The sequence below is a fragment of the Syngnathus leptorhynchus genome, chromosome 13 (assembly GCF_054491065.1).
Source record: "Syngnathus leptorhynchus isolate UIUO chromosome 13, UIUO_Slep, whole genome shotgun sequence".
In the NCBI taxonomy this organism is placed as follows: Eukaryota; Metazoa; Chordata; class Actinopteri; order Syngnathiformes; family Syngnathidae; genus Syngnathus; species Syngnathus leptorhynchus.
The window spans coordinates 9,028,764-9,054,581 of record NC_141207.1 but is presented as its reverse complement, the minus strand read 5'-3'; the positions used below and the strand labels follow the sequence as shown (position 1 = coordinate 9,054,581).

The window sequence follows — 25,818 nt, the reverse complement described above, 5'->3', positions numbered from 1 at the left end:
GGCCACTCGAGTCCCCCAAAATAAGCACGAGTTGTCAAGGAAATGGAACGCTTAAAATGAAACAGGCACTATCGTAACACCGCATACTCGTCAGTCGCTTGGATTTGAAGACGACCACTTGTGACTGAGCCTTTGGGTATGCGCACATAGCTAGGCTAGGGCAAACGTTAGCAACCATCCCTCTGTGGCTCGCTACTCCAGACGACTCCATTTCTCTTGCTGTTTGGTTTGGATACGAAGCCAATTCACTTAATACTTGCGGGACGGCTAAACGCGAAAAGCCCCCCATTTAAACGGCTCAAGTGCAGGCATTGTTTGGTTATGTTCACCATGTGTGTTGGCTTTTCAGGATCCGAATCCCTTCTCCCAAAACACAGTGCTTGTGAAAATAAACATGGCTTGGCCCTACACAAATTGTGGACTAATTGTGTATTTGGACTAAATCATTCTTCAAGTTGGTGGGCTTTTTCCATTTGCGAAGGGGTGTAGCGGAGTGACAGCTTGACATTGATCAGTGTGTTGACTTGTGGAATTGGAGCTTTACCTGTAACGCACCCGGCCGCAAAGTAGTGCGACTCGAGCAGCAGCTCACCTCTTCATGTGGAAAAACAACATGTTCTCTTAACACGTTCCTCTAAAAATACACATGCGTTCGAATTAGAACTATTGTCAACTAAAATTGCCCAGCCGGCCAAGGCATTATGATGTATGTGTTTGTTGATTTGAACATTTCCAAATATAGAAAATAAGATTTAAAACTTGTTCAAAAAAAATACTCAAAGCTTCCTGCCGTGTATCACATCACACCACCGCAAGCCCTTCCACACAGCGACCTCAAGGTGCTCTAAAGCCACAACACCACTAAAACACCTCTGTCCACACATTAGCTCTAATGTTGGAGTAAAAAACAAAAAAATGCATCGTTTTTCTGCCTTCTCTCTGTGACATACGAACACTCAAGGCCAACAATGAGACACTCTAAAGCAGCCACAGATATGATGCATAGCTAGCTAACCAGGTGTGATGCATAGCTAGCTAACCAGCTGTGATGCATAGCTAGCTAAGCACGTACGCATGTTTAACTAGCTAATTTCATGTTCTGATCGTGCCAGATTACCACTAAGAAGAATGAAGGTTTTTAAAGAGGGCACACATTGAGTGTTTCCAGTTTCATGGAGACTCACCATACACTTGTTGGGTTTCTCCCCAGAGTGAACCCTCATGTGAATGAGCAGCTTGTAGCGGGCGTTGAAGGGCTTGTAACGCCGGATGCATCCGGCCCAGAAGCAGGTGAAGTCCTCACCTTTGCGCTGGTCGATGTGGACCTTTTCGATGTGCCGGACGAGCTCCTCTTGTTGCTCGTAGGCAGCGCTGCAGTCAATCCAGCGACATGACTGCTTATCGGCCTGCGTTAGGCCTACTTCCTCACTCTCCATGCCCGCGTGGAAGCCAGGGGGACCCCCGGACGACAACGACTTGAGTCCCGGGGAAGAGCCCGGTGCCGGTTGATGGCTATTCAGAAGGCCGCCACTCGCATATTGGTGCAGGTGGTACGGCGGCGGCATGGCGGTGCGGGGGTGTTGATGGAGGTGACGGAGGTTCCCATTGCGACCACTTAAATGTTGGTGGTAGCGATGTTGCAAGAGTTCATCGTCACTGGCGGTGAAGTCATCTAAAGGCTCCTGCTTGAGGGTGGCCCCTGATCTTTGGCTCATGTCCAGCAGAGCCCCGGTTTCAGACCCTGATCTTTGGCTCCCATCCAGGACAGCGCTGTTTTCAGTCCCCGATCTTTGACTCCTGTCCATAAGAGCCCCGCTTTCCTGCGCAGTTTGTAGCGTCCCTGACATTAGCATGAATAGCCCCAACCCATCTGAGCCGCCTCCCGCATTCCCCAGGGGGGGCCCTCCGGCCTCACGGCCCTGCTGCATGGAGCCCCGCTCCTCGCACCGCCCCTGGCCTTGCTCTGGCTCCACCGAAGACACCGACGACGAGGAAGAGGAGCAAGAGGAGGACAGGGAGAGCAGGCAGGTGGCAGGTGAGTTTGACAGCAGATAGCTCTCCTGCAGCGAGGGCCGCTGGGGGCTTTGGTGCTGCGGGGGTTTGTGAGGGGCTTCCCGAGAGCAGGGGATACTCGGCGGGGATGATGAAGAGGAGGAGGAAGAAGGAGAAGGGAATCTGCCGTTGCCGGTGTGGCTGGGCGAGAGGTTAGCGCGGAAGCCGTTGACGCAAGCCACCATGGACATCTGCGACGAGGCGCAGATGATGGCAGTGATGTTGATCTCCTCGGGGGCTGTTCTGGTCCCAGACGGAGAATCTGCGACGCTGCCGGTGTGGACGGCGGACTGCGAGACGGGCGAAAGGCGACGTCTTTTCAGACTGCCGGTGCTGAGCAGACGCGCCGAATGACGGGAGCTCGCCGGGGACAAAGCCGACGGGGAGGAGCCGTCTTCATTATTAAAGGCTTGCGACAGATCCCCCGATGCAGCATTGCTCGCCATACGCATGGTATCACCGCCGTTGTCGCCAGCGTGTGCCATCTCATCCCTTGACGTCCTCAGAACCATCCCGGACCTCGAGTTGTGAAACCCGGCCTGGACCCTGGGCGCCATGCCCGAAACAGCGTAGCCCATCACGTCCTCTTCTTTGATTGAGTACGGGAGAGCTGATAGAGCCCCATCGGCGCCGCCGCAGCTCAGGCCAGGCGAGGCCCCGGGCAGGGTCCTCTGAAAAGTGGATGACCTGCAGAGAGGGGACAAAAAAAAAACCAAAGAGGGGATCATGAGGGCCATCAGCTTAGCAACTGTTGACAGACAGACTGGTTCATCTTCCCATTCACTGAAATGAAAGTCACAGACCAAAAAAGTAACATTATCTGCTATCTGAAGTTTACCTATCTGCATCCGTGGCCTTATTTAGGGGAAATTCTTAGACGTTGTCTCCAGTCAAGCCTAAAAACTAACTACTGAATTATAGCTCTTCGTTTGTTATCATTAGCTAATCTAGCAGTTTTGCCTGGCCAGTTTACAACATTGGAAAAGGTATTAAAAAAAATTTGATAGGCTAACTAAGTCCTAAGCAACATGTGAAATGTAACACGATTTCTATTCATTGTGCCATGTTATCAAAGTAAAAACAGAAGTGACATGATTTTTCTTTGTAGTAAAGTCAATTCCAGATTCATTCCTTTTTCATGTTGGAATACTTCCCTGATGAGCTCAAATATTCCTCCAGATGGATGAAACAAAATCTAGTAATGCGAGAATATAAACGGGCATTTATTGCTAAGATTAGAAAGGGCTGTAGCCGAGACTGAGAGGCCACTGGCTCGAGTGTCTGTCCGCCTGACGTCCTTTGATGGCACAATCGGGTTTAAACCCAAGCCAACATGGGCGGATGAATATGGAGTCACCTGTTTTTTGGTGGCGTAATTGCAGCCTCAGAAGGGTTAGTCCATTACAATGCTGTGTATTATGGTGGGAATCTCTGCCTCGCTGAATGGGGGACCCCGCTCGGATTTCCCCGTGCGTCGCTGTGATCCCCGACATAATAATTCCTGTCAGTTGGCTCATTATGGATTTTGTGCAGAGCCCCTGAGTGATGTGAGAAGATCTTTCTTTTCTTTCAAGGCCGTCTCACAATGAAGGAATCGTCTTTGTCCGCCCCCCCCCCCCCCCCCCACACACACACATACCCATACCGACTCACTCAAAAAGTATGGTGGAAAAAAAAACAGAGCCACAGAAATATATTAGAAGGATGGTCAGAGCTGAGTTTAGCTGAGTCGACAATATGAGAAGAATCTCAGACAACAAGGAAATAATAATGCAGCTCGGCAGTGAATGTTTACCTGGCGTTCTGGTGAGGGCTGTCCTGCAGAAGATGATCGGGTGCAGGACTGTCGCAAGGGAGGCTCTGCGGGTAAAGCCCCCCTGGGTGACCCCCCAAGGGCAGTGGCAAAGTCTGCCCACGTGGCATCATGGCGCCCTGGCTGCCCCCCAGCTCGGCGTCACCATTTTTTTCTAAGCAGTAGCCGTTATTACCTGTAGGCACAGTAGAGAAATGGGAATGTTAGCCATCGGGTCCCGTCTGGCGAAAAACAAACTGGCGACAGGCAGAGTAATGTCTGAGAAATAGCGTCAAATGTTAGTGTTGGTGCAAGTGAAGGAAACTCAAATGACATGTGTCCGGAAAACCGATTCAGTCAAGCGCAATGTAAGGGAGTTATTTTATATCAATAATGCCATTACTCGGTCCTGTTCGCACTTGTAAAGTAAATCATGACTATTTTTTTGCCCAATTGACGATCCGCTTGATGATTGATGGCGGAATTTTTCCAAAGCCTCCAATCATTAATAACTTTTATGAGAATCCCATCTGCAAATAATCAGATGGTGCGGGAGACACATGGGACGGTGTTGGTTACCCAATGAATCCCCCCCTCTCCTCCCCCCCACACACACTCTCACACATTCAGATCCTCATTTACAGTGATGTATCATCGTATAAGTCAAGGCCGAGGATCTGAATGAGGAAAAACTGGCTTTTTCAATATAAGTCAGGAGACACACAGCGAGGAAACGTTTGCGGACGGTAAGCCGATACCCCCATGCCACCGCTTGGAACGCCGCATGTCCCTCGTTCCCGCTTGCCTAACTCAATTTCGCAACAGCATTTTCTGCTCAAGATGTCACCGACACGAGCACACGCGAGTAGTTATCCAGTCGCTCCGACACACTTCATGTGAGATAGCCAACAAATGCAGGAAAATTCATCCCCGCTGGCCTGAAGTACATTTACAACCTAAACTGACAACTGAAACCAGTGTTTAAATGAAATTTTTCTTTGAATGGAAAAATGACAAATGCAAAAAATCATCTTTTGATGGAAGAAGACTTAGGCCTACGGTGATTTACAACCTCGATATACACTCGAGAAATGGCGCTTGCTCAAACTTATGCTGGGTTGGATGGGACCCAGAAGTAAATTCACTTTTGAACTTAATGAGCCATGGTAATTGAGCGTTCCGTATTTCAATGAGCGCCAAGCCAACCGGAGCATCGAGGGATGGCGGCGCGAAATAGCCGTCGCAGAGGAAGCTTTGCGGCTTCGGTTGACTCCGTGAAGTCGATAGTTTGGGCGGAGCAGTGGCGTGTAAAGGAGGCGGGGGATGAGGGACAGCGGCCCTTCCCGTCCACCTGGGAAAGAGCATCTTGTTCACTGCCACCATACAGCACTTGTATCACTTGTATTGTACAAGTAAAAAAATAGCAAGAACGGTACCAGAGTCCAAAATGAAAATTGCTGACAGACATTGGAGAAAAACAGAGGCAGGACACTGTCAAGAGACACCTGGTGCAAATTCAGCACACATGTGTTGGCCCATCCTCCCTAACAGCCACTGATGTCAGCATTACTAACAAAGAAAAAAAATAAGAAGGCCTCTATTGTTTTCCAACCCCCCTTTCTCCACAAAAAAACTAAACCCTCAACAGAACGGAGGCGAGAAACAGCCGCTGTTGATAACTCCGAAGTGTAATAATCCTCTGCTACATCTTAAGTGGCACCTTCCTCTCCATAAACGTCTTCACGTGTGTCTTGCTGTGTAATTGCACACAGAGAGCAGCTCTCTGGACAGGTTTTGTTGCCGTGAAAATTGGCTATCCCGCAGGAAATATTAGTTAATTATCTTTTGTATTGTTCTCCAACTTAAAGATAATTATCATGTCACAAACATTGTAGCAAATCTTTTTGGGAGAAAACCACTAGCTTGTTTTGTTGCGCTAACTAGTATCGGTCCGCTAGCAATGGCAATGAAAACAAAATGGCGGCGTTGAGCAGAACAATGGGACCAACAAAAGCCGTAATAACTGATGACTTTAGATCCAAGTACACCTTTGGTCTTCTTGTAGAACAACATGTGGTGGATTAAATCCGTTCACGTACATTTGTCTGTCAACTTTCTGTGGCGTCAATATTATACGCACAGACAACAGCAGGCCTCCATCAGACAATCACCCTGCCTGGATTCTATTATTGTGTGTAATTGCTGGTATTTATTCTGATAATTTTTTTTTAACCTTACCGTGACACTTCATTTTCGATAATTCTTGCCGTTTTCTTTTAAGTCACCGAAGAATCGTGTTAAGTGCCGGAATGAGAGCGCTTGTGTTGGCGTTTAAAACGTCCGAGTACTTGGAGACGTACAGTTGAAATGAAAAGCAGATGTGCTGATGGATAGGTGCTTTTGAGAAAAGGAAAAGGGAGGAGGGGGAGCACACGTGCCCCCCATTTTTTTTTGGGGGGGGGGAGGATGTCATGGGTTTGATGCAAACATCTGTACCTGAAATGCAACAAGCTGCCAAAACCGCAAGACAAATGCTTCTGGAAATCCGACGCGACACCTCAAACGTTCCCACTTTGGCTCCACAAATCACAACATTAAACGGCTCATAAGAATAATTGCATGCTGCTTTGGAGCAAAATGAGCAGAATATTAAAGATTCACAAAATTCATTTTTAAGTAGTACATCCCAAACTTTTTCATTCATTATTTCCCCTCATTTCAGTTGCGATTTCTACCCAAAAAAATCCCTTTTTGTCATTTGTTTCTTTTGCATTTCATCCAGAAACTATCAAAAAGTGCGATGGTGTCCGAGAGGGTCACTTGTCCGCTACACATGTTGCGCATTAAGTTCCAAATCCCTTTCCTGGCTTCTCCGAATTTCATAACTTGCGTCTGTATTTGTGTCTGCGGCAAAAAAACAAAAACTCCGGAACTTATTTGTTGGCTTTGTAATGGATGTATGATTGAAAAAGCTCGGGGGCACAAGTAAATGAAAAATAACAACGGCTCGGGAGAAAGCGCTTCTTTAAAGCAGGTGCGGAGCGTTGGGGAGAAAAAACTCGATTAAATGATTACGCACGCGCAAAAATATTGGAAGGTTTTTTTGCAGCGGGATTACCGGCAACGGCAGACATGAGAACTTGTGCGGGGATAATCGGATGAAAATCCATTTGTTCTGGCTCATTTTAGACCCTCTCAAGCAGGCGTCTTAACTTGCTAGCTTTTTCTCATGGTCACATGACCCCCCCAAAAAAACCTCAAATTAACGGTGAATGTGACCGATAAAATTAAAAATCATGAGAGTTCTAACGATCCGGTAATGGAGAATTTTGACGAGGCAGTTCTAAGCATTTTTTTAGGAACATCGGTTCCTTGTTTTCAATTTGCGGCAAAAGCAGGGCTTTAGTGTACTTGCACACAAAAACGCAGCAATAAAAACAGGATGATTATTTTTGTAATCACAAAAAATCAAGATTATTTTACAATGTGCATAGTCCGCAAACCACACGAAGGGCCCCGGTTCTGACAATTACTATCAAAACAGGATTTTGTTCAGAAACCAGGAAGTTGCCAAGATTAATCAGAGACAATCAGAAAGCGTTTTGTCGACTGCCAAACCACATCCCATAAGTGCACAGAAAAGAGGCTCAGAGTGGTAGCGGAATGTTTGACACGATACTTTTGGCTGGTATACGTCACCTTTTAGATGCTTTTATTCCATTTGTAAACAAAAGATGGTGGGAGAAAAGTGATTGACAACCGCTCACTTGAACTGAAAACAATGAACTCGCTAGCTGTCAGTCTTAGGTTAGCTTAGCAATTAGCATGCCATCTCTGTCTTTTCCTCTTTATTCCGTGAAAATGACATTTATCATAAATGTAATTTATTCACCCCCAAAAAGAAATTACTGGAGTGCACTAGTGTGTTTTGGATCACTCGTAGCTAGCCAAAGCGAGTCTCTAGCTAGCCAAAGCGAGTCTCTAGCTAGCGGCCCAAGTAGCACGGAGCTTCGACTACTGGCGGTCGGTGATATGAGCGCACCGAAGCTTTTGGACTTAGTTTGGAAGGAATTGAGCTCGTCCTTGGATAATCCACCACGAGAGTCATCTCGCATACATCTGACGTATGATTCCGCCTCGAGTTCATCCCCGCTACATCGGGGGCCCGTTCGCTGCGGTCTGAGAAGCTGTCAGTGCAAAGCTCATAGTACGCCTTCAGTCTTCTTCAGCCGTCACCCAATATTTACACGCAAAGCCCGAGAATCCGATTGAACGCAGATGTCGGGGAAATTCTTGCGAAATGACAGTGGTCCGAACACAACCGCGGAACATGAGAGTATGTTGGTACAGTGAAGGCGCGAGGAGGCTCACGGGGCATTAGCCCTCAACGACGCTCGCAATTTGACAAGCCGACTTCTGTAAAACAAGTGACCAATTGGCAACAATTACTCTATACGGTCGACTCCCGTTTATGGCGGCGGATACGTTCCAGATTGTGTAAATCCACGATGGAGACCATATGGAAAACATTTCTCGAGTTTTACCTCGACTTTACAACTTTAAACACATTTCAACATTAAAACACAATTTTCAAACCAGCAAATGTTTTCACTTGAAATCTGAGACAATTGTAGAAGATCACTTTGAGGAAAGGAAGAGGCTCTTGAAATCAGTTTTGTTTTGGCAGCCATTTTTAAAAAAATACTTTGACGCAGGACAAAGGAAGCATCGAGGGAAAGCTTGTTGTTTAATAGCGGGCCAAAAAAACGATGTTTTGAGAAGCAAACGGGGGGGCAGGGTCCAATTTCACTTCCTATTTCTTGGTTACATCAGCAAAAATAACCAGCTCTTATCTTTGAAATAGATACCCCCAAAGCATTCATAACAGCTTGAACTTTTTACATTTCCTTTTTCCATTCAAGTGTTTGGTCACAGTTGCGGCCCTAAATATTAGCTTGTGGGGGATCATGTAAGGTTAGCTGCGACCGAAAATGTTGCCCCGAGCTGTTATTAGATTACGTCGACACTTGTCATTTACACATCAAATGTTTTTGTTTTTTTTAACCCGTTCAACTTTGGGGGATTTTACGGTAGTCTTATTTTGACCTTTGCAACTTTTGAGGTTCTTATAGGTGTCTTAGTTTAACCTGGGAAATTTGTGTGTTGTTTTTTTTACAGTATGTTTGTTTCCACCTAGTTATCTGGATTACGATTGGCATTTTTGGGGCAGTTTTATGAACGCATGCAATTTATTAATTTATTTTAATTAATCAATCATTTTTTTCCCACCTCTGCAACTATTGGGGGTATTCCGGTAAACCCTCTCCTCCATCCCTTTTTAACCTTCAGATGAGCCTGTTTTTGGCCACACTATTTGGTTGAGCGAGGATGGCAGGACTCGCGAGCTCCCGCCGTTCCAATGACTAAAGCACAGCGGGGCCCCGTTAAAAATCCCTAAATGCGACCAAGTGACACCTATGGAAACACATTCAATCTTGTGCAGTAGGAGCTCGATATACAGCTATTGACACAGACAGGGCCACCATCAAAGCGCTTTATGGCCAGATATATTCTCACAGTGTAAGCATTTTAGATATGCGGGCCCTTCTGTGTTTTGCCGTCTCTCATTTTATGCTTGTAATAAGATTCTCTTTGTTATGATTTCGTCCCCGGCTGTGCGAGGCAGCCCGGAGTTTTACGGGACACGGGTTTTGTCATTGCGGTGCAAATATTTCAAGATACCGCCCGCTTCGGACCAACTGCGGACCGCGGCGAAAAGCGCTGGATGCTTGAAATTGTTTGACGGAGTAACCGCGCAAAATCCCGTCAAAGGAAAAGAACCATGGCGAGTGCAAAAGGGCAAACCGGTGCCTCATATAGAGTACAGTCAACCAAGATAGAATTTGAAAGGGAATTTATGACAAAAGCGGCTCACATTAGCTTGGAAGCTAGTCGGTTGTGTTCACGCCCACAACGGCGCAAAAGCCCGTTTGGATCGCTGCTTATCTGCGACTCTACCAAAAGGAAGAAAACTCCACTTAGACATGCCTTGCGCTCCCAAATTGAGCCAGAAATAAATAACTTCTCCTCAATGGACGCTGGGAAGCGCTTGACTGAAGCGCCGCTATGCTAAGATGCCAAACAGAGTCAAAGTGGTTGATGTTACGTTGATAGAATTTTGGCGCTCACGCGTGCTGAAAACAAGCCTAATCAGACGATAACAAGCAGAAAATGAAGAAATCATTCTCGCTCCCTTGGCCTTTTTTCGTGTGTTTGGCTTTGGCTAGCCGGCGAACGTTGGGGCTAAACGAAGTGTCGTTCCTTTCACATAACCTGCCATTCATTTGTGAGGCACCATAAACAAAATATTCATGTTAACCCTGACCTCCTTTCCAACATAGCTTTCCAAAACCATAAAAGGGTTTGCTCCTCTTTTTTTTTTTTTTTTTTTTTGGGGCGGGAGAGCTTTGAAATGCTAATGCTTGTTTCCTTGCGTGTAGAAAAAGCCTTCTTAAAAGCAATTTGATGTGAAATATGGATTCGGGCCATTTGACATCATCCCTAAAATAAACACGCCGGTTCTCAGTGTGTGCTGTTAAATAAGTGTACCTTGGCAGCCCGCGCGCGTATACGCTCATGCCGGCTTCTAGACGATTGGCATTTTTACAGTGGCCAACGGCGGCACTAATTTCTTGTCCAACGACAGCTCTGACACCACAAAACTGGCTCGTGTGCTCAACTGTGCATTTACATGAACGGCGAAGAGCTACCAAGGACGTTGCTCTATCAAGGCCTGTTGACTTTAGCTGGATTGTGGTTGGAAGAACATGAAATAGCTCATAAAACTCGCAATGGATTTGAATGGATGTGCGTCCTTGCAGAAAGCAGACGATTCGCTTTTGATTGCTGGAACAAAAACGCAGAATTGCTTTGAACGAGGGGTGTCCAAACGACGGCCCGCCATACCTTGGTGTGTGGTTTGAAAATGTTTTTACACCTCCAAAAAAATAAAATTACTTGGCTCTCCAATGAGCACAATAATGAGCAACAATACAAATACAGTTGCGTAGTAGGCCTAAGTGTTCATCTCATTACAAATGAGTCAAAACTTTTTTTCTTTTTTTTTTTTTTTCTTTTTTTTTTTTTTTCTTTTTACAGTTTTGTTGCTATTTTTCCTACCAAGTCCCTTAACAGAGGCGTCAACCTCTACTTTGTGGAAATTCACTGGGGGAACCCTGTAACTATAAATTATGTAAAAATAAAAATACTTGACAGATTGGTTTTAACGTGCATCCTCCTATTTTTATGGGAGAGATTTGGATGTCCTTTCCCCAGAAACACAATGACAAAAAGTGCTGAATATTTATTGTTCCAAGTGTCTCAGATCGTTGTCGAACCTTTTGCGGATAATAAATAATAAAAGCACAAATACTGGCAGCAAGATATCAGATACACGCGGCGAGATAAAGGAAGCAGCACGTATGCGGATTAAGATCACCAAGCGAACATTATTCATCTTTTTTAGAGTCGCTGCGGAGAGCATTTGAGCCGTGTTGAAAACGCGCACTTGGCTCCACATCTGTGCGATGCTAAACACTCGGGCTCTTTTTCGACATTTCTCAAAGATGACAAGCGCTGATGTTTTATTCAGCGGCTCAGGTGTGCCAAGTGATCTTGTCCAAACCTTTTGGACTTTGAGCTTCACGTGGAGTACGCAGCCAGGACTTGCTGGTGTTTACACAAAGGTCCAGAAAATGTGGCTCGCAGTGTGACAGTGCTGATGAAATTCAGGCATGTTTGTACTATGTGGAGGGGGGGGTCGTTGCTTACTTTTATTTTTTTTAAATTGATTATTACCAGTGTTTGGAAATGAACCAGTAGAAATACTTTGTTGCTTTACTTAAGTAGATATTTTTCTGGAATTAATACTAGAGCATTTAATTTTCCGACAAATTTGAACACACAAATGTGTCTGAGAGAACACTCTAACTTATTTTAAAGTTACACAAATAATCATGTCAGGTATGATATGTAACATGTCAGACAATAGCCAAAGATCTTGATCCTTGTTTTCCAAAATAAAATCTTTTTTTTTTTTTTTTTTTTAGTTTCAACACAAAGATAATCAATCTACTTTCATGGATGACTACAGAAATTGGATAACATTCAAACCCGCTCTGAAAGCTAATTATAAATAAATAAATAAATAAATAAATAAATAAATAATAAAAATAAAAACCATCAAACTACTTTCCAAAAAAAAATTCTAAACTGTTCTAAACCTCGACCACATATATGACCATAACTGCTAGAACGTTTGTGTGGGCTCTGCCACAGATAAAAAAAAATCTTTTGAGATTTGAAGACTCCTCATGTGTGTACCAGGCCTTCGCACTTCACGTATCATCTTACCGACAAATGGCAAAAAGGCCCTAACACAGTGTGTCTGCGTGTCCCCGAGCGGAACGACAAAACGCGCTGTCAAAGTTGATGTCGTGCCGCGTGTTTAACGCTCTACAACAAGCAGCAGGTAGTTGTTAGTTAATCACCCTTTAAATTACGCCTTTGTTTTGACTAAGCCATCTCTGCGAGGGCCCCGTCATGGAGACTCGCAGCATTTGCAAAAGATTAGCCCGCTACGCTAGCCCCGATGTAGCCGACGAAGGTCAGGTAGAGTGCAGGCCAGGGCCGGCGGGCGGCTTCGGCCCTATCGCTCCCATCTGCCGCTCATCTCGCAACACGACGCCCGCTAGTCCGGGTACGTGACACGCGGCCGCGTAATCAGATTAAAAAAAAAAAAAAAAAAAAGGTTTCAGAGTTCACTTGGTCAAAATTTTGCTTGGTCGAGCAATGACAGAAACGACATGAGACTCTTCTGGTCTCATCCATCTCGGTGATAAAGTCAACTGGGCCAAGTTTTGCTTTGTTGTGCGCAAGGAACGTTCTGTTTTATGTGGTCTCCTGTATCTACGCTAAATAAAGGAACAACAATGGTCCACATGGTCCCGGCCTCGAAAGCTAATGAAAACCAACTGTGAGGGAACAATAAAATCATTTGTCATGGGAGCAGAGCGCAGATAAATTCTGAGAAGCTTTTTTTTTTTTTTTTTTTTTTTTTGCTCTGCTTGGCCCAAGCACTCACACGCTGGGCCAAGTGCTCAGCACCTGCTTGTCACGGCTTTGACACGTCCTAATTTATTTGAACCTTCAAAGCAATTAGATCAGACTCCAAACCAGATGAAAGTGCCCGATTGGGATTTTTTTGATTTAATCAGAGTTAATCGACAACGTCCGGCGAAGAGTGAAAAGAAATGACAGAAGAAAGGCATCTTGAAGGCTTCTAGTAAATTGACAACAGATTCGGCAACACACTTCCTGCCATGACAAAATTGATTGTTTGTGAACACAATGTTGTTTGTACGTGACGGGCCAACAATTTTGCTCCATTAATTCAAAATGAAAGAAGTTGTTGGAGATTTAACAGAGTTGACAAAAAAGACAAAAAGGACTGTGTGTCCTATTTGGGAAAAACTAATAATCCTGTGACCGACAAGTGTCGCAACAAAAAGTCGTCGCCGCGCCAACAAATAAAACCGTCGACGTCGCTCTTGAACTTTGGCCCCGATTGTCTTTCGCATCAATGGCGACAGTTCATTATAATCTTTTTAGTGACGCACTTTTTATGCGCACATACTTTGTAGATCAGCTCCCATCTGAGATCTTTAGTGTCCGACATCATGTTTGCGTTAGGCGGCGCGTTTGGAAGCTCGCTTGTCGGCCTCGCGGGAAATGTAAAGCATGCATACTAAAATTGTGGCTCCGTGAAATCCTTGCATGTTGTTCCCTTTTTTACTCAGTAGTATGTTAATTTTGATGCGGGCCAAAAATATCGTCTATATGAGTCATTCTCAAAGTTTAAAGTATAAGAAAGTATCCATATTTAAGTACGTAGTAGAAGCGTTCAGGTTCCCTCTAGTGGCTGATGAAAAAATCAACATTCAGTTGTGTTTCACTTTTTTTATTATTATTTTTTAATCCTTGAAAGATGTGTTATGTCTTTCATTTAATATTTTCATTTACCACGCCGGTAGAACTAAAATAAATTTTAGTTGACACCGGTCAAATTTGACTTCAACAAAAGCGACATTTTAATGATTTCATTTTTGTGTATTTTGGCTGACTTTTGTAAAAGTAATCAAATTTGATAGTGAATGAAGAACATTTAGAACATTTTTTTACTATCAAATGTCAAAACAGGCCAAATTTGACCTGAACATTATGTAAGGCTCGTATGAAACTGTCTCTTATATATAATACACACTTTGTTTTTGTTTTTTGCACAGCACACCCAAAATAGGTTTAAAACAAGAATGAGGGGTGCCACTTTTCTTCTTGGCAGCTGCAACTCAAAAAATAGTGCAAAGAGGGGAAAAAAACTGCTTACAGAGAACTGATTTCCTCATTTCCAAGGACAGGGAAATCCTGCCAAGGCAGGGTTTCTTTTTCAATGCGATTTGAAGTGGCTCGTATACAGCAGAGGATAGCAGATGTCTCTCGTGTTGCCAGTGGAAACACTGGAGCAACAAACGCAGCCGCCGTTTGTGTTTCTTCACTTCCAGCAGGTGAAACAAAGCAGAGCGCTCCAAAAGTCAGCGTCATCTTTGATTCCTTCAGCTTTCCAATTGGCGCGCGTGCATCCAACAGGCTAATATACAGCGTTGGGAATACGGAACACTGGATGACATGGATATTTTTAGTACTGCTGACTTACACTTTTTTTCTCAAGCTGCCACTACCAGTTAAAGTTGTGTGTTAAATGAACCAAAGAGAATTATATCGTCTGGATTTATAACAACCATATGACTATGCCTCAGTCCGGTTAGCTTAATGCTAACGTGGAATCGATAGGCTAAAAAAGCTCATCTGTATTTTAACACAACCAGCAGTGGAAATTTGGAAACAAATGGTGGAGCAGCACATGTAGACAGGCAAATGTTTTTATCTCCTGCAAAAAAAAAAAATGGCAATAACAGAGGACCCCCCCCCTTCCCAGTTTATGTGACGCTAATATGACCATCATTGTGAGGAAGTGGAATATTTGGAGGTACCTTCTCAAGGTAAACCCTTGATGTTTGTACGTCGACGTGAGCAGGAGCCGGGAAACGGTCCAGGCCCAAACTGTGGACGTTAATAAAGTAAGAGGGATCACTGGTAGCTCTGCCTCGCTGGAGGTTATTTTTAAAAAGCAAGGCTGCTTTTCAATGAGCGAGGAGATAATGCGCTGATAAAAGGATGCAATTTCCCCACGATGCCATGTTGTTTTTATTGTGTGGGAATAGTTGCTCTGCACGAGAACTCGTTTTGTTGAATTTGCCAGTTTTCCAATTCAAGACAATACATGTCAAAGCGGAGGGTGTCGTTTGGCACATTTTATTTTTCATTTTAACCCATGTGCACACTTTGCAGCTGAAATTAGTTAAGACCATCGTAACTTGAAGTCGATTAATTCAGCCTCAGCGCTCCACACACAATTCCTACAAATGTCATTCTCTGGTTTTCTCAGTTGCTTTTATTCAGCCTCGGTGCACGTTTGCTGACTGGCTTTCCATTAACAACCTCGAATAAACCGTATAAACTGTACTATTGGACTATATAATGTTTTTCACGGTCCTCCGGGGCGACGCCAGCCAATGGCAGCGTGCGCTCCCGGGCACTGCCCCGTGGTAGCTTCTTGGCAGAGCGAAAGCGTGAACAAGAATGAGGATAAAATTGGAGATTTGTGCTCTAATGAACATGTAAAACGACTTGGGCCCGCGTCGTGTTTGCCCATTTGTTTGTGACCACTCGCTTGAAATTACGGTTGGATTAATGGAAAACATGAGCGGGCTTATAAAAAGCTGTCAGACAGAATTACGGCAATTCGAGTCGTGGGATTCTAAAGTGTTGTTTAATTCAAACTTTTGGTCCAATGACAGATTGAAAAAATTAACTTTTCTCATTTTTGTGCGGGTATCCATTTTGGTTGAGCAAATTAACAAGCTTATTTTGACAAATGAGTCGAAAGTATGTAAGCATGTGCTTTTAATCGTAAGGAGTAAAAAAAAGTACTAAGTCATCAGAAAAGGAAGTACGCAAGTATTTGTACCCGGTCTCAACTGGATTCGGGATTCTTCCTTGATGAAACATGGCGAAAAGGGAGCCAAGAAAAGCAAGTGGCACTCGCCAGATGGAAATCCAAAAGCCAGCCGCGCGTCGAGCCGTCTGAAAAATGCGTGAGTCATGCGGCCACTATAGACATGCGGTCAGTTTTTTTTTTTTGGGGGGGGGGGGGGGGGGGGGGCAGGGGTTAGGTTCTTTTTTAGAGCAGGAAACAATAACTAAGTTCTATCTAAAAAAAAAAAAAAAAAAAAAAAAAAAAAAAAAAACACTTTCAAATTTGAACCGTCACTGTTGAAGCCAGTCGGGGCCCCCTGGTGGTCGCTCATATGAACAGTCACGTCGGTTTTATTTTTAGTACGCCAATTTGCAAGAGTCCAATAAAATCAAATCTTGCTAACACCAGCAGAATAGGACCAAGAGCACAACAGCGACCAAATCAACCAGCGCAATAGTCCCATGACAACAATACTATGCTTTCTGTGGTCAAGTCGAATTTTGGACGTCTTGTTAGTAAGCTTCGTGCGCCGTGTCCCAATGTAAAAACGTCCTGATCGGCTTTGAAGGCGTCATTGTGAGTCACAGGCCCTGGCAGCCTGATCCCCTCATCAGTGCACTAAACTTGTGTAAGCGCTTCTTTTAGGCACAATGCGAACTAAAAATAAATCTTTTACAATACACATTCAGGCCAACTGTGCAGCTTTTCCTTGATTAGACTTGAGGCCTCCAGGATTTTTTTTTTCTCCCTCCAGAAGTATTTCGACACTTATTCAAACCGCTCCCCCCCCCTCCCTCCTTGTTGACTGGCCGAGAATGGGAAAGCTTCTGGTTCGCAGCAACCCACTAGTCAGATAAGACTGAAAACATTTTCTAAACATACATCAGCGAAAGCATACTCGCGCCAGTAATCCAATCGTGATGACTATCTCGGAATTTATTTATCAATTTAAGTGTTATTCATGTGAAATAATGACTTGCTCAGATTTCAGATTCAGATCGTGGATTGGTGGTGATTCAAGCGCTTAGATCAGCGGTGTTTCCTCTCTGGCCATCTGCTCTGACTCCTTCCATTACCCGGCATTCCCTCCTCGTCTGCTTCGCCAGACGTGAGCTTTTTTACAGGAATACCGCTGAGGAATCATCAGCGTGCCCTCAGCCTTTATGAATCAGCGCAACACGCTGCAAACATTTGCACTCTTAAAACGCTTCCCAGGCAGCGGCAGCAGCGTTTTGTCTGCTGAGCTCATTCTTGACTTGAATATGAAGGTAGCGGTTGGCAGTTTGGGTAAGCGAAGCCTTCTCACAAAACACTTTAAGAATCACTCCTTTATTTTGGTAACACTCCTTGAGATATGAGTGATCTGACTTTAACAGGTTAACAATATTCACAAGCATATATTCTTTATCCTCTGTAAAGAACAAATGATTCTGCCGGCTTACTAAGAAGCTCCTGCGTCTCGCTGTCTTTCTTTGTTATACTGCCCCCAGGTGGCAATGGCACACGCACTAGGACAGCAAAATGTCCATTAATATTTCATTTGAGGTTTTTACAGAATTTTTTTTAATGATAGAAGGAGACGTAGTAATGGTGTATGGGAAACAGGAAGCGTAAACTGGCACAAGATGGGAAAAGCCAACAGTGATCCAATCCAAAAAGGATCCATTAGTCATCCGCTCATAAGTTGAGTCAATAGACAGACGGAGCGGAATGTATCCGATAGAGAAAGGTGAGCCAATCACCGCTCCATCTCAGAACATTTTCCACAAAAATTCAAGCGAGGTATCAAATGATGCGAGAACACACGCTTCACTCAAAACCAGATATTCTTTTGCGGGGGACGGGGGGGGACGGGACGCAACCGCTAATATTTATAGCTCAGTATTGGGCAAAGCGATGTTGTGTAATTCCACAGAAAAACACAAAAGGACAAACATATTGAAAAATTACATCAACAGATTCATAAAAAAAGGAAATAAATCGGGGGGTTTTGTTTACATGTTTGTAAACCAAAATAGTCAACCTGGAGATGCACGTGTGTCGTAATTCGCAATTGAGCTCCGCTTCGAAAGCGGCAGCGGGACAATGGGACGATTCATTCCGGGCGCCGGACACTCGGATCGGAGCGCCCGGGGGACGCCGTAGCTCTTGTAATAAACACGGAGACACGTCGAGAGGACATATGGTTTGTGTTTGGCAAGAAGAAACAACAATCAAATACGTTGATCCTCCCCTTCGTGCTGCAAGGATGACTGCTAATATAAAAGTCTGTTCTGTCTAATCATGATTTAGGGCAGCGTAATTACCTCCGCTCTCTCGGGATGGAGCGGCGTGCACAGAATGTCGGCTTTCCACAAGACTATCCTGACCCCCAACAAAATACCGTCGTTTGAGAAAACGAGAAAGGGAGCGGGGAAAAACAAAAATAATCAGCCCATTCGGGCAAACAAAAAAAGGTAGCCACTTAAGAACTAGCTGCTAACCTGACGCCCATGTCACTCACCAGGCGAGGCCCCGCCTTTTTAAACTACACACATTCAAAGTCACAGATATTACAATGTTGAACGTGAAAAGCGTCACAGGCTGTGTCGGTTGTCGATTTTTGCCAAAATGGACGGCGGCCCATAGATGGCATGTCTGTCAAATCAGAATTTCGTCTTTACCCAACGGTGGCCGCAGTCACTGATGATTTCTGGTATGTGCAACATGTGCGGGGCTCAACCGGGAAATAGCTTTTTATTGGCATCATGATGTGTCAATTATTGGGGAATTTGTGCGCCCCCCTATTGAGACATTATGAGGGGCCTTCATCGGTGAAGGTCAAGGAATTATGACGACTATGATTTTTATTCACGGTTTTCTCGACTGGAAATATTATTTGCTGTTCCACGCAGTGTGTGTGTGTGGGGGGGGGGTCCTCTGGGTTTCTCACTGAAGAGCCATTTACACAAATTTGCTTTGAAATAAAAATAAATAGAAATACTATTTTGGATAGCACTTTATTTGATGCGGATTATTTGATACAACTGCGTAATCCATTAGACAAGCCTATGTCACTAAATTTGCCTTTATAACAATAACAGTGCTTAGTTTTTAAGAGGTTATGTTTATTATTGGTGTAACCTGCGCAACATCCTGCCGCGAGCTTTTATATTTTTTAAGCAATTAGAATAAATTAATAGCGGGATGACGTGGTTTTAGACTAAAAAAATCGCTTTTATTTTTTCTCAAAAGTCAGATTCAAGGAAACACAAGTGTAAAATTCTTCAGAGAGCAGATTAAAAGCATGTTAGCCATTTTAGTCAAATTTACAATATTTTATACGATATAAAGTGTAAATTTACAGTAAATCACAGGCTGCTTATAGTTAACATTTTCTGCGCCTACCTTGTGTTAAAAATATTATACAAGACTGAATTTGTCTTTTTCTTGTAGGGGGAGGGCATTGACACTAATGGGACAATAGTAATAATTAACTTAACGTGCATGTTTTTTCATATAGGAGGGAGCCGAGATTCATCTCAGTTACTACATTTGAACTTTTACTTAAATACAGCAGATGAGTAAATTCTACTTTTACCCGAGATTTTTTTTTAACACAAGTACTACTTTCCTACCTTGCATCGGAGGGAACGTGAAGCAGGATCGCGGAGCTTTAGCAGCCACATGCGCTTTGACACCCCGGGTGTCGCCCGCTCGCTTGGAGTCGTCCTGCTGCTGCTGGTGATTCTGGTAAACGTGCCCACCACCGTAGCCGGCGCGCCGCGCCCACGTGTCCGCTCGAGCGACGCCGTGCGCGGCCGCGAAGTTACCGAAGGTCGCTTGACAGTGGCTCACCATCCCGGAGTGCGCTGGTGCGGAGTTCTGCATCGGAAAGGTTTCCAAAGGGGCGCTACCTGAGAGTTACTTTGGGGGTCGTTTTTGTGGCGAGGTGGGATGCATTGATCGGCATCTCATTGTCACGTTGGGTTACGCGTGTGCCGATAAATTGCAAGGATGTGACCGATCGCATCCTCTATGCCGAGTGAAGATATCAGCATCACTTCTCGCCCTCCCTCTCTCTCTCTCTCGTTGCGTGTATCCCCCCCCCCTTTGGTTCTGATCGACATCATATTTGTGGACCGGGCTGCAGAATTCGAACGCACCAATGACGACAGTTGAGATTTATGCGTGCACGTTTGAAGCATTTTGGGGGGGGGCAAAAAGGCGAAATTAATAACTATTATGACTTGTGTAGATGCTCGGAAGCTGGCTAATAAATGTTTTTTAAAGTTTAAAATGAATTGATAATTATGAGGCATTTTTCAGCAGGACACAATTTTTTTTGTCTGTAAATGGCCATAAATTAGCTCTCCGTGGTTTGATTATTTATTAACATTTAATGAATACAGTCCGAGAAGTCTTGAATGACTGAAAAGTGGCAGTCAATCGCCCACTTTGGGTGTAGCTTTCATGCGTTGTAATGTGGCGCCCTCTAGTGGCTGTTGCGGCAAGGACAAAGACCACAGGCTGGAGTAAAAAAAAAAAAAAGTGGTTTTCTTACCTTTTATTATCTTTGCAATATAGTTCATCTTATTTGCAACACTGTAATTTCACTGTCACATTTATTCACTGAAGAAATCTGACCTGGATTTTTTTTTTTTGCTTACTTGGACTTCCCTTAACATTTCCATTACAAACAAGCAGAAAGGTGCGAAATCAATCTCTTTCTCTTTTTCTTTCTTGGTTGCTACCCCAAAACAAAACTTCACGGGCAGAAGCGTCACAGCATTCCGAAGCCTTTGGCATAAGTGATGGCCTTGAGGAGTCTCTCCCGCAGTTTCTCCTTGGAGGAATATTCCGGAAGGAGCAGAGCGTTGAAACAGGTGTGCGACGTCGGCAGCCTACGAGACAAGATGGAGACAGAACCTGTGACGTGGTATGCTTTGGATCACCACGTATTCCTTCGATTCCGGTTCGTACCTGTCGGAGTCTAAGCCGTTTTTGGCGATAATCATTTTGAGCTTGCCGAGCCCGCCGACGGGCGCTCTGTCCGTGCCGGTGGTGAATTGAAGGAACAGCCTCTTCTGCTCCTCTCCGAAGGAGTGTAGCGTTTCCCAAAAATCCCTATGGAAAAAAACAAAATTACAATTATGTTCAATTGTACTTGCATAAAATCGTCGCAAATACGTACTTGACAATTTGCGTGTCTTTGGTATAACCTCCGTCGTATTCGACGGTCTTCTCCAGCGCCTCAAAGTCGAGTTTCTGTTTGAGCGTGAGAACATAGGTTTGTAAAAAGAAAATGGGCTCATAAAAAAGTGCTTTCCCCCACCCTGCTTCCACAGATAAGCAACTCCACTTCCTCGGGCCTGAACAAGTATTTCATCGGCGACTCGCTGGTGACCATGAGGAAACCTTTCTTGAACGCCTGGAACTGCCTCTCCACGCTCGTGTTCAGGATGTAGTCGGCATACAGGTCCACAAACTCCTACCAAAAAAAAAAAAAAAACTGTGTTGCGTGTATAATAATTCTGGTATGGTGCTCACCTCCGAGCAAATGGCCTTACCTGTCTGTTCTCCTTGGAAACAGGGATGTCTTGCGCCTCCTCCTTCAAGTCATGCGTCACGGGACTTCCGAAAAGATCCGCGTGGGAGATCTGGAAGGTGAGCGCCATATCCGCCTCTACGTCGCCGCTGTAGTCCAGCAGCACCTTCAGACTCTGGTAAAGAACCTGAGACGAAAACATCACCGTATGTAAGACTTCAAATTGAGAGTAAAGAGCAAGCGCGCCGTACCGGATGCGAGTCAGGGAGGTCGTGGAAGGTTCCCCTCTTGCCCATGAGCTTCCTGTAGACCACCATGGGAAAGTGCACGTCCAGGATGCAGTTGTTGTAGATGGCGAGGCCGAGCACGATGCCCACCAGCGTGTACTGGGCTTCGTTCTCCAGGGAGGACGAGTTGAACCAGAAGAGCCCGGTGTCCTTGTCGTAAGTAAACATTCCTGTACGGGCGAGCGGTATTAGTCTTCCTGAACTAGATCGTCGGAAGAGGACGTCTCACCAATGTCGATATTGAAGATTTCCTCCAGGACCAACTGGAAGAACTCCTTGGAGACACCGCCCTCATCCACGCCTTGCTCGCCCTCGAACTCGACAAAGAGTTGTTTCTTCAGGTCAGACGGGTTCTCCATGGAGATCATCTCCAGCTGCGTCAAAGGAAAACCTTTGATTGTAATTTCCGCTGAGCTCGTGATACCAATTCAAACAAATTGCAATCGTCGGCGACTCACCCTGACGAGCGCGTCATCGATGATGTGATCTCGCCGCACTTTGAGCTTGAGGTAAGGGCTGGGCTGCTGTCCCTGGGCGGCGCCGTAGAGGGCGGTGAGGCGCCGCTCGCTATACATCCTGATCCGGTTGTCATAGTACAGACCCTGGTTCTTGGTGAAGACGCTGAGGACGAAGGGGCAGGTCTGGAAGGAGAACTTGGTTTCCGCGTCCACCTTGAAGAAGGTGAAGTCTTTGTCCATCTCCACAACGTCGTTCAGAGACTCGTTGACAAAGTCCTCAAAAGGGATGAGGGGCTTCCTGCAGTCGATCGGACGGACCTCGAGTTCTTTCTCCAGTAAGTCCACCGGAGGAGCCTTCTTGTAGAGCCGCTCCTCGCCCAGAAGCTCGTGCAGGCTGAGCTCGTCCGACTCGGTCGCGTCGCCGTCGTCATCGTCGTTGTGTTCCGTGTCCACGTCGCCGCCTGCCATGCTGGCGTAGAAGACGACCTTCAGACACTTGCAGGCGGCGACCACCGTCTCGTCTTCGTTGACCAGGTGCTCGGCGTCGTACTCTCGGCTCACCACGGTGTAAGTGATGACCTGCTGGAAGGTCTCCATCATCCGGCGGATGTGCTGGACCTCATAGCCGGACCACAGCTTGCAGAGCCGCGTCAAGGCGGTCAGCGGCAGCTTGCTCATGGCTTTGCACAACTGCGGCAGCGCCAGGTCCAGGTACTCTGGACTGTGCAGGTTGTCGTTCTCCATCAGGATGACAAAGATGTTCAGGTAGTCCGGATTGGTCTCGTACACGTCCAGGTACTCCAGATCCAGCTCCATGTTGGGAGCGAGGGAGACTAGCGCGTTGAGCAGAGCCGACTCGGCCTGGTCGATAGTCCGAAGTCGCTCGTAGACGCGTCGCACCGAGTCGATGTCCACGGTGACCTCAAGGGTGGCGCCGGGCCGGCTGGAAGCCCCGCCAATCGGCTCGGAACGCTCGGCTTCATTCTTACGGAAACTTTGTGTCAGGGCGTTGGCATTGGAAAACACTCGGCCAACGACGCGGATGAGGGCAGAGTAGTCGTCTTCCTCTTCGCACACGCTTATAATCATAGAAATTGTGTTCTCTGTGAGGTAATGGACATCTGGAACAAAATGAACAAGCAGAAAATACCTTTTTGAAAATGAGGCAGAAGTGGTTCCATTCTGAACATTTGAACAGAATCATTTTCTTCCAAATGAGCCCCACCTGAGAAGTCCTCCTTGAGATCCAGAGCCTGAAGTTCAGCTTCTGTTAGTGAAGTTGTGAGATGGCACAGTCTGGCGTTGATCTTGCACAGTTCCAACGCTCGGACCGCCGCCGCATTTTTATCCAGCGGTCGGAAACGGCTACAAGAGGCGCACAGGTCGTTGTCGCAGTGGTCATTACCGCAGCCGTCAGTTAGCTGCCGAAAGTAGCGCTCGATGAGATTCTTTGCTTCTGATCTGTTCCTGTGACCAAAGAAAATTTAGCACCACAGTTAGTCTGAGTTGTGTAAATCTGTTTATTAAGAAGTGACACTTTGATTTCAATGTGATGCAATGTGAACTGACTTACATTCGGATGGATTATGAAACCTTCCACAGGTCCAGAGGACAAAAACCCCTGAAAGGAAAATGACATCTAATACGTTCCATTGGCTGGCTGCGCTGTCTATTTGGTATCCAGGCCACCTCGAAATACAAATGCAATGAAACTTTCCAAGGGTGGGAATTTTAGTCAATTTTTTTTTTAAGTTAATCATTTGAAATCAATCATATACTGTTTGAAGAATGGTAATTTTCGGTTTTATTGTAGCCACTTTTGATCAACTTCGAACCCATGAAAATGACACAATCCTAATTATTTACTATATTGAATCATAGTTTGGGGTAAATGGATTTCATTCTGAACTCAAAATTTGTTTCTACCAGATGACATCATTTAGGGGAACAATATCTTGATCTCAATAAAACAAAAAGCCACATACAAACAAAGGGTAGTAAAATCTAGGCTCTAAAACGGTTCATAACATGTTTATTGTTTACACACTTACACAACATGCCCGATTGGAACACGCCAAGCCGTGACGTCACGCGGGCAACTTGACATTTCTAGCAGACTTTATGCCGGCACGACGCAAAATGTCAAAAGTAACAAAGCGTTCACAATAGTTTGACACATACATTTAAACACAAACAAGCAATGACACAGTGATTGTTAAACGTGAGCAGGCAAGAAGTGCACTTGTGTGTCCGTGACGCTGCAAAAACACACATTTAGAGGCATGCCGTCCACTCACTGATTATTTTCGTCGCTACGTTTTTGAAACAAAACAAACTTATCTCTGCGTCAGTAAATGTACAGTGGTAAAAAGTGACAACTTCAAGGTGAGTTACTTTTTAACAAATCACAACAAAAATCTCTACCATCTTGTCAGAGCGTGCTTGACATTATCCCGGCATGCAACGCGATCGCGCAGACCCGAACTGTTGGCTCGTAAGTGAACGATTCGTTTAAAAGAACGGATCTTTTCAGTGAACGCATCACTTTCCAAAGGGATTCTTTATTTTTTCAGTTTATATGACTTCAACAAGTAGGTGTCGGTAATGCGCATTGAGGCTGGTGCCACCTAGCCGTAAAACACGAGAGAAAAAAAAACTGCTCCATTATACGATATACTCTACGTACCTTCCGAGTATATCAAGCTGAGGTTCCATAGTGTAGTGGTTAGTACACTGGACTCTCACCCCTGCCACTCCAGTTCAATTCTCGACGGAACCGTAGAATCACTTTATCATGGAAAAACGTGGAGTTTTAACCTGTTTGTTAACATGCACATTACATTTGAGGTCATTATTTATTCCTGAAGACTATAAATAGTTTGAGATTGAAAGTGACAACCAAATTGGCTAAAATGGTCTGGAACCACTTTTTCTTTCCTTGTATAAGCACTTGTGTGTTTAAAAAAAAAAAAAACCTCCATGCGCACTCTTCTGTTAGAACTTGCTTAGCTTAAAGCATCCAAACATCGCATGACAGCTGATGCTGAGCTCCCAGCAGGCAATGGAACATGATGCTTCTCTTTGGGTAATCTTTATTTTATAACACATAGTAGTATTTAAATAACGTGTATGCATATTTACGCCTAAATATTGTTGTCCAATATGTCTACTGCAATTTCACATTAGATTACTGCTTTGAAATGTATTTTGTTTATTGTTATTATTTTAATAAACATTTATGTTAAAAACCTGTCTGGTGTTTTATTCCTTGTTTGTATATTCGCCAATTAAAGTATAAAAATCTGACATTTGGTTAACTGCTTTATATGACAATACGTATGTGTTTTACGTCGTTATATGAGTTGGTGTCCCCCAACATAACAAATGTCGGCACAACGAATTTGTTTTTTCAACCTTTTATTCAAACACATTTGGTATAATAACACCAACTACAATCCAACAAATACAAAATTAAAACATCAATGCCGGCATAACGTGTGTCGGCTGGCATCGCGGACGAACCTAACAATGCCGGTGTACCTAATAGA

General features: G+C 44.8%; 2 protein-coding genes and 1 long non-coding RNA gene across 3 annotated transcripts in view; 1 reads left to right on the top strand and 2 right to left on the bottom strand.

The window, feature by feature from the left end:
• The window catches only part of glis1b (GLIS family zinc finger 1b), a 29,807-nt gene extending 23,712 nt beyond the window's left edge, over positions 1 to 6,095 (bottom strand). Inside the window, exons 1-4 of the mRNA XM_085928561.1 lie at positions 6,083 to 6,095; positions 3,848 to 4,040; positions 1,846 to 2,739; positions 1,185 to 1,770 (exon numbers count right to left, since the gene is read on the bottom strand). Of these exons, the coding sequence (XP_085784687.1) occupies positions 1,185 to 1,770; positions 1,846 to 2,739; positions 3,848 to 4,040; positions 6,083 to 6,095 (1,686 nt within the window). The remainder of the gene's footprint in view (positions 1 to 1,184; positions 1,771 to 1,845; positions 2,740 to 3,847; positions 4,041 to 6,082) is intronic.
• A 10,154-nt stretch (positions 6,096 to 16,249) lies between these two features.
• Positions 16,250 to 25,457, top strand: LOC147047543 (uncharacterized). Its single transcript, XR_015068044.1, has 4 exons — positions 16,250 to 20,916; positions 21,326 to 21,456; positions 21,571 to 22,321; positions 22,407 to 25,457. It is a non-coding gene; the product is annotated as an uncharacterized LOC147047543 (long non-coding RNA).
• Positions 20,616 to 24,750, bottom strand: ube3a (ubiquitin protein ligase E3A). The gene is made up of 10 exons (XM_085929021.1): positions 23,844 to 24,750; positions 23,496 to 23,737; positions 22,271 to 23,391; positions 22,042 to 22,186; positions 21,777 to 21,982; positions 21,548 to 21,712; positions 21,313 to 21,468; positions 21,172 to 21,245; positions 20,961 to 21,104; positions 20,616 to 20,881 (listed from the first exon to the last, which is right to left on the bottom strand). Coding segments are annotated over exons 1-10 (2,376 nt in total). The 5' UTR covers positions 23,846 to 24,750; the 3' UTR covers positions 20,616 to 20,760.
• Positions 25,458 to 25,818: the final 361 nt, after the last annotated feature.

Coding starts and splice junctions, on each gene's coding strand:
- ube3a (XM_085929021.1), bottom strand. Junction 21,713..21,776: donor ACCTCCCTGACTCGCATCCG/GTACGGCGCGCT, acceptor TTTTCGTCTCAG/GTTCTTTACCAGAGTCTGAA. Junction 20,882..20,960: donor AACGGCTTAGACTCCGACAG/GTACGAACCGGA, acceptor CTTGTCTCGTAG/GCTGCCGACGTCGCACACCT.